An 8507-nucleotide genomic window follows, 5' to 3' on the forward strand; every position below is an offset into this window, starting at 1 on the left:
GAACTGTGAGCTTGCTGTCATTCCGGGAGGCCTGACAAAGGAACTCCAACCGCTGGACATCGGTGTGAACCGCCCGTTCAAAGTAAGGCTGCGAGCAGCGTGGGAGCGATGGATGACCGGTGGAGACCACAGTTTCACTAAGAGTGGAAGCCAGCGCCGGGCGAGTTACGCCACAATTTGCCAATGGATTGTAGATGCTTGGGCTAACATGTCTGCTGGCACTGTTGTTCGAGCTTTCGCAAAAGCCGGCATCATTTCCGAGGAGCCGCACGGCACGGAAAGTGACTCTGACTGTGAAGACAGTGAACCTGGAATGTTTGATGGAGATTTAGCGCAGCTGTTCAATTCAGACACAGAGGATGAGGACTTCGCTGGGTTTGATTGATGATAAAAATGTGAGTACCAAACTTTGTTTTGCTCCTGCTTTATTTTTAAATACGCACACTTGTATGCTTGTGTGTTGTTGATGACGATTATTGGTAATAAAAATGTGAGTAAGGTACCGAATTCAGGTTTGCTCCCGCTTTATTTTTAAATACGCATACGGTACTTTTATGCGCCCTATGGTCCAGTGCGCCTTATGTGTGTGTTAAATACAGTAAGGGCACACATAACTGAGACTGCGCCTTTTAGCACAGTGCGTCTTATGGTCGTGAAAATACGGTATATTAAAAAAGAAAAAGAAAAATTAAACCAGATTGATCAAAGCCTCAATTTCAAACAATATCGCAACATTCATTTGGACAGCAGCAGATTTGTTGAGTTTAATTTTAATTAAATAATCGCAAGTTCACAACAACAGTCAACCAAAGGCGCTTTGACCCGACAATAATAAATCTGATTGTTGCACACACTACAAGTCCTGCAGTAACACTTGTGCATGCAGACCTTTTTCTTGAACATTTAAAGCTGAATGTGAGAGTTTGCCGGTGAATACATTTATATGATCCACATAAATGTCCTTCCTGGCGCTTTATTAAAAGGAACACTGCATCTGGAAAAAAGTGGATATGAGGATGTACTTTTTTGTTCACACCTGTCAGATTCATGTGAAACATATTTCCACCTGCACTTTTTAATAAATAGGACATCAAGCTTTGTAAGAGATGCATTCACAGCTCCTGGTAAAAAGACAAACTGTTACACTCCTATCAAAACTCGCCACTTTTTATAAGCCTGTTTTGATTTGGTTGTAGAACAAAAAAACATTCATTGCTCATTGTATCCTCTTCATTGTAAATGATTGTATATTTTATCAGTTCCATCTCCAGCAACAGCTGATCAGTCTGAGAAGGCCATTGTGCGTCACAATGTGTTTGCTGACTCATCATTTTCTACTTTTGCCTGAATGTGACTCTGCAGACCCAGGCGGATGACTCTCTGCTGTGTGCAGCTTCATGTGTCTCTTTAGATGTCCCGTAACAGTGAAACGTTTCTCACAAACAGAGCAGCTGAATGGTTTTTCTCCTGTGTGAATCCTCATGTGGATCTTCAGGCTCCCCTTTTGGGCACAGCTTTTCCCACAGATATTACAGCTGAATGGTTTCTCTCCTGTGTGGACTCTCATGTGTTTGGTTAGGTCTCCTTTTTCTGCGCAGCACTTTCCACAGAAAGGACAGCTGAAGGGTTTCTCTCCTGTGTGAACTCTCATGTGCTTCTTTAAGTCTGTTTTCTGAGCACAGCCTTTCCCACAGACAGAGCAGCTGAAAGGTTTCTCCCCTGTATGGTACTTCATGTGTCTGTTGAGATGTTCTTTAACATGAAAACTTTTATTGCACACTGAGCAGGTGAACGGTTTCTCTCCTGTGTGGATCCTCATGTGTCTGGTCATGTTTCCCCTCCCACTGAAATTTTTCCCACAGAACAAGCAGCTGTATGGTTGCTCCCCAGTGTGACATCGCATGTGTGCCGTTAAGGAGCCACTGTCTTTAAATGACTTATCACAGTCTGTGCAGGGAAATGGTCTCTCTCCTGTGTGGTCTCTTATGTGTCTGTTCAAATTTCCCTTAAGGCTAAATCTTTTCCCACAATATGAGCAGGGAAATGGTCTCTCCTTGACTACAGTGCCAACATCACTGTCAGGATTTTTAACATCTCTACCTGACTGGGCTTCCTTTGTTTGTGTCCAGTCACAGTCACTGTCATCAGTTTCAGTCGAGTCCAGAGAGTTGTCTTCACTAACAGGCTGTAACAGTGGATCTGGATCTGAGTTCCTGTCTGCTTCTGGTCCTCCCTCCGAGCCTCTGCTCTCCTCAGTCCAGCAGTGATGAAGTTGTGAGGACTCAGGCTTCTCCTCATCATCTTCACTCTTCACGTGCACAGGGCTGAATGTGAACGTGGTGATTTCAGCTACCTGCAGGTCCTGAAGCTGTTCTCCTGTCTGACTGGCCCAGGCTTCTTCCTCTTCCTCTTTAATCTGTGGGGGCACTGGGTCTTCCCCCGGGTCCAGGCTGGAGCTCTTCTCCTGGTGTTCACGGGAAACTTCATCTTTGCTCCCCAACGGCTGCTGAACATCTGAAGGAAACACTGAAACAGACACAAAATGTGATCTCAGTTCTCTTTCAATCCTAGCAGAAATATGTTGTACCATCATATATGTTATAATGTCCACTACAGATTACAGATTGTTATGCAGAAGAAGCAGCTCGGGGTCAATTTGTGACACCATCATAGGCACATGACTAATTGGGATGCCAAGAGCCAGAAGCACACTTTCTTAACCCTGTACACTTAAACCTATCTCTGTTTTGGAGAAAGTAAGAGAGCAGAGGGAACAGAATGAGAATATATTTGATCTGTGTGATTATTTAACTTTACAATGTGGTGCCAAATCACATAAAGTTGACTCAGAGTGCTTTATTTTACAAAAGGTAAAGATCCTACACTGTTAAAGAGGAAATCAGGGGCTCAGGGAGGGGCGGACATCTGCCATGAACAGCTGGGTGTGAGGAGAAATCAGAATCAGAAAGACTTTATTTATCCCCAGGGGGCAATTACGATACAACAGAGCAGCATGACGTTGAAGATAAAACAAGAAAGAGAAAAGATGTGAGCACAGCCAGTGAGGACTTCGACCTTTCTGGGGCAAATAACTAAATATGTAATTTGTGGCATATGTGAAATTGGATTAATAATCAGCTGCCTTTCTCAGAGTCTTTCCTTCGTGTTGTTCTGGTCAGTGCTCAGTGCAGCAGCTTATGAACCAGGTCCTTGCCTGCTGCAGACTGGTCTAATGGAACTATCACCAGATGTGGTCCATCACAGAGAAGATTATCTAACTAGCTAGACACTCTGTGGAAGTGCCTAGTTTATGCTCATGAACAGAGGTGTGCACCAAAAGTCAGCACTGCTTCTGAAGAAAAAATTTTTAATATATTTTTTTGGCTTTATTAGATAGGTGCACAGTGAAAACTGACATAAAAGCGAAGGGAAAGACATGCGGCAAAGTGCCGCAGGTCGGACTCAAACCCGGGCCGGCCACACTCAGCCATGCGGCATAAGGTCGCCTGCTCATCCAACTGAGCTAAACTGGCACCACCTTCTGAAGGAAGTTGAAGAAAAAAATTGCAAAGAGCCAGTATAAACATAGGGCTTTGCTGATGTCACAGTTGGAGTGTGACAAAATAAGTGTTGACTGTACACACGACTGGACCAGAATTATAGATAATTAAATGTTGCTGGGTTTAACATTTGGTGCATCTATTTATCCCTGTTCTGTCTACTCTGTATGTTAATTTTCCAACTCTGGGAATAATAAAGGCTCTCTGATCTTATCTCATTTTATCTTGCCTCCTTTTTTTCTCCTGAAATGAAAACATTATGAACTAAAAACATTCCATGCTCGATCAGTTTATTGCTAATAACAGCTCAGAAAGACAAGAGACGCTGTCTGTTGCAGTTTGAGTGATGTACAGTCAGGTCTGTGATTTGTGGCACTCTGACACAGTTTCACCTCTGTGTACGACCAAAGTGGATGTTAAATTAGTGAAGATGTGAATAAAAGTGTAAACCTTCTGCTTGTGTTCAGGATTTTACCTGACCTGGTGCATTATCTGTGGACTAACCGAATTACAGCCATTGTCAGAAGCTCAAAATTAAATGGACAAGCGTTTTCATGGCAAAGTTAGGTATGTTCTTGGGCCAGTAACAATAAGAAGTATCACAATTTATCTTTATCGTTCATGTGGTTGGATGTAGAGTCACATTAGGTGGCTCTAGAGGATTTACAACAAGGTGCAAACCAGTGGTTACACTCGAGACCAGGAAGGTCAGATTAGACTTTACCAGAAAACATCAATCAAAGACGGCAGTTCTGGAAAACAACTATAAGACAGGAGTGAATGTTTTATATTTCATATCTTGTCAGAGTCTGATTCACAGTGACTACTCTCTGAAAACTGGAAAATCTCACATTTGCTGATTGTCATTAGAGCACAACACTAAAGTGTGACAAAATACTCATCATAGAGTCACAGAGACACATTTGGATTCATTTTTCTTAAATTTACCAAACTTTTGCTAAACATGAGAAAAAAATAAGATCGAGAGAAAAAGTGATCATTTCTTTTTCTCATCAATAATTTTACTTTGTATCTGCTGGGATGCACGCAATCTCAACTCTTGCGCGCGGACATCAGCCGAGAACGCGAGCTCGGTTCGGCTGCGCTCGGCTGTTTCCGGACACTGACCTGCCGCTTGCAGCCGGACTTCGGGCTTGAGCACGGCATCGAGCAGCCTCCTCTGGCGGCAGATCTCCCGCTCTGAGCGCTCCACTCTGTCCTGGTACTCCGCCACGGTCTCCTCCAGCAGTGCGACGATCTCCTCCGCGGCCGCCGTCAGCCGCTCGGTCAGCAGCGCTCTCAGCGCCGGGAGCTCGGCTGCTTCTTCTCCCTTCTCCAGCCGCAGCAGGAAGTCTTCGGCGGCGGCGCTGATCCGCTCGTGGACCGACACCCGCAGCAGCTGCACGGCGCACATTCTGCGGCTTCTCCCCACCGGGAGCCTCCGGAACAAAGAGAGCCAGTGGAAAGGTAAACACGCTGCGAGTTCCGCGTCGAGGAGCGCGGTGCGGAGAGAGCATAAGCGAACAGCGCCCCTGCTGAAGCGGAGGCTGTCGGAGTCAGAGGAGAGTTGTGAGCGTGCGCCGGCGTCTCCTTGCTACTTTCTGGTTGTGCGGGACATTTTTAGCCAGAAGTAAACCGCCTGTGAGTCAGCAGATCAACTGATCAGAAAGCCGAGAGAAAAAGGTTGCGCATTCAATGATGAGCAGGTGAGGCTGAGGAGCATCACATGTGGTAGAATTTATTTATTTTTAAACTACCTCATAATTTTAATCACACGTTTAGGTATTGTAGAATAGAGCATTGAAAGTAGACTGGTACACTCTGATACTAACAGACACAAACAAATAGAAGACACCGCCCCACGGATTGTGTGTGGGTTGTGATAGGATGCTGTTCTGTATGGCACAGCAAAGCACAGAAACTATAAGATATAAATTCTGGCAGAGCTCTCCCTCTCCTCTTCTTCTTGCTCTCTACAGGCCTGACCAGAGAACAAGAGACAGTTGCCATGGTGAAGTGGGGAGAGTTTTCTTCCTATCACAGGGAGAAGCTCGCTGCACAAAGTGCAAGATGACCTAAGGGATGGACCCACACCAGGGGGACCAAGTTTAAACTGCAGTCTTCACCCAAACTCTCAACCAGTGATATGAATATTCTCTTTCTGTGTCTCCTAATAAAAGTGTGTTCTGCTTGGGTTCGGAGCGCTTTGTCTGTTTTGGCATATGGACCAGAGGAAGAGGCATGGCACAGTTAGTTACCTGAAATTTAAACTGCTTAATAATAAATTTTGAAAAATTATACTTGGATTATATACTTTGACTTTATACTGATTGTCATTTTGTTTGTTGAATAATTCCAACTTTATTAATAAAGTTTAAAGAAATAGGAATCTGGTTCAGATTGAGTCCACAGTAATTCATAGTCCTCATGTGGTCCAGCAGCTGCCTTGTTGGCTCCGTTATGAGCAGCAGCCAGATGGAGCAAGATTCTGTCCTCCTGGTTTACTGTTAGAGGACTAGGTCATCACTGAGCTGCTGTTTGTCACTCACCTTGGACTTACCTGACACAGGTGCCGCTGTTAGCTAGAGCTCATTGGATGCAGTCAGGTTGTTAATAAAGTTTGTCAGTAATATCAATTCTTGTTATTTTTAGTTTTCTTTTCTCTTTTTTCTAGTCCTGCAGCAAGTCTTTTGATGAATCACCTGTTTCCTTCTCTGGTGAGACATGACAATCCCTATAAATAAGACAAGTACCCCATAAAAAAAAAGCAGGATCTTAATCAAATGAAAGGATAATTATTCATAAAGACACTGGTGACACACACAGTAGCTCCAAATTTCCTGAACATCTCTACACGACAAGCAGCAGGTGAAGTGAGGACCCGGTCATGGACTAGCAGTTTCTAATAACTTACTGTGCGTTTATGGTGACTGAGCATGGGAACGTATCTTTATCCTGTATAAAACTGCTGATCTTGTCAGTTGCTTGCTGTATAAGCTTCCATTTGGCCTTAAAGTGACCAAGCTATTTAAATTACAGACAGAAATTTCATTTTATTTCATTCCTGCTGCTGGTATCCTCAACCCACGTAGTCATATCTGAGGATAAAACTCACTTCTGTCTACACCACATCCCTGCAGACCTTTCTCCAATCCACCTGTCAGATTCCCACTCCACTCTCCCCAAGGTGGGGCTTCAGGGGGTACATCCATGGACTGATATGACTCTTTCAAGCTCATTATGATGCTAATGCATCCTTGTATGAAACTGCAAAATAGCACAAAAAATAAATAAATAAAATCACAAGACTCAGTGCCTCCCACTGGCTTCATCCTAGGGAGAAGCAGTTTGTCAGCTTGTGTTGTTGGTTCAGTTTCTTCTTTCTTTTGGGTAGTTTCCATCATATTCATACCAATTCTTTGTAGCGACTTACAAGACATTCTAGCCTCTAAGTTAGCATGAGGAAAGCATTGCCATGTCCAAACCTGTGAGATACAAAAAAAATGAAAATGCAGGAAAATCAAAATGTGAAACACTGGCTGAATGTGTGGGATGTAGAAAGGGACACCTGGTCAGGTATGAATCCAGTCACTGGGCTACAAACATTTTATAAATAGCAGCGAGTTTGCCCAATGCCTGCCTGCCTGTTCAAACCTCTGGACTTCACAACACACTCTGAAGCTGCTCAGCTCAGCTAGCTACAGTTCACTGCAAAATAACACAATCTGCTGATTATGTTCACGAACATGCACATATTTCCCACAACCTTCGATTATATTCACTCCACCAATGGAATAATTCCTGTAAAAATCTAAAAATAAATAGTTACAGAAGCAGATTCAAATTAATGGTAGGAAATATTTGTATGAATAAAAAGGTCACAACAGTACATGAATACATACTTGTAATAATCGTGTTAGGGCTGCCACAACAATTATTTTGATAGTCGACTAGTCACCGATTATTTTTGCGATTAGTCGACTAATCAGATCATCATCCACTGGACGTAAAACGTACAGCTGATTGCACCAGCAGCATCTGCTCTTATATAACTATCATTAGCTTACAGCTTTAAGTGTTTAAGGTATGTGCTAACTAAAAATAAAGACAAGATGATAGTTTATTAAATTTTAATGACATTTGCTGATTGTTTCGGTGGAGTTTGATAAACTCAGCTGTCTGCTCCTTGCTATCTAAAATATAACAGGACACCGGAGTATATTCTCGAGCGTCTCACACTTCTGATAATCAGCTGTCTGCTTGACGTTTATTCAGCTGTGTAAAAACTATAACTTTAATCTCAGCCAAACCGATTTACTCAGGAACAAATAAAACACTGAAAAAAGCCAAACAATAACATTTTTAAGTTATCTAAATGACTATGTATCATGTTTAACCTGAGTAGCGAAAGACAGCGGTGGGTTTGAAAACGATTTCCCCACCGGCTCTAGTGAGCCTTGAACCCCAGCTAGCTATCGAGTTGGTGGGTAACAGACGTCTCCGAAAACCTCGGAGCTCTTTTGAAAATATGTGGTGTCCTGATAAACTGAGCAGATATTTGAAGTTTACACGGCTACATTCTCGCCTGAAAATATGTTAAACATTTATTTTGTGACCCAGAAAGAATAATAAGAGTAATATTAAAACTAACTAGCTGCCGCCATTGTTGGAAACTGAGCAGGGCCGCGCTATGAATTCTGGGATAGGTTGGGCCACGAAGTATACACCCGACCCATCCTTCAAAACTGGGGAAACGAAGGGCGCATTTGTCGGAGTCTTCAAATTTGGACAGTCTTCGTCATGTTGCTGTAACGTAATCGGCCTACAAAAGTGGGCACAGGAGGATGCGGTTCCTGAATTTGGACACAGCTAGGATACTGGACACTGCTTCTTCTTCTTCGGGGTTTAACGGCAGCTGGCATCCTTGTACATGCAGTGCTGCCATCT

The 8507-nt window shown here is 43.3% G+C and overlaps 1 protein-coding gene across 1 annotated transcript; it reads right to left on the bottom strand.

The window, feature by feature from the left end:
* Positions 1–625: 625 nt before the first annotated feature.
* Positions 626–5546, bottom strand: LOC102309468 (zinc finger protein 391). Its single transcript, XM_014339618.2, has 2 exons — positions 4689–5546; positions 626–2526 (listed from the first exon to the last, which is right to left on the bottom strand). Exons 1-2 carry the CDS (start codon positions 4972–4974, stop codon positions 1328–1330), a joined length of 1485 nt encoding a protein of 494 aa, XP_014195104.2. The 5' UTR covers positions 4975–5546; the 3' UTR covers positions 626–1327.
* Between the last annotated feature and the right edge of the window lie 2961 nt (positions 5547–8507).

The sequence above is a fragment of the Haplochromis burtoni genome, unplaced genomic scaffold, assembly GCF_018398535.1.
Source record: "Haplochromis burtoni strain Fernald_Lab_line unplaced genomic scaffold, NCSU_Asbu1 Contig_299, whole genome shotgun sequence".
Lineage (NCBI taxonomy): Eukaryota > Metazoa > Chordata > Actinopteri > Cichliformes > Cichlidae > Haplochromis > Haplochromis burtoni.

Excerpts from the sequence above, each read along its gene's own strand:
- LOC102309468 (XM_014339618.2), bottom strand. The coding sequence starts at position 4,974 with ATGTGCGCCGTGCAGCTGCTGCGGGTGTCGGTCCACGAGCGGATCAGC. Across the intron at positions 2,527-4,688 it reads AGTCCGGCTGCAAGCGGCAG|TGTTTCCTTCAGATGTTCAG; the intron begins GTCAGTGTCCGG and ends TGTCTGTTTCAG.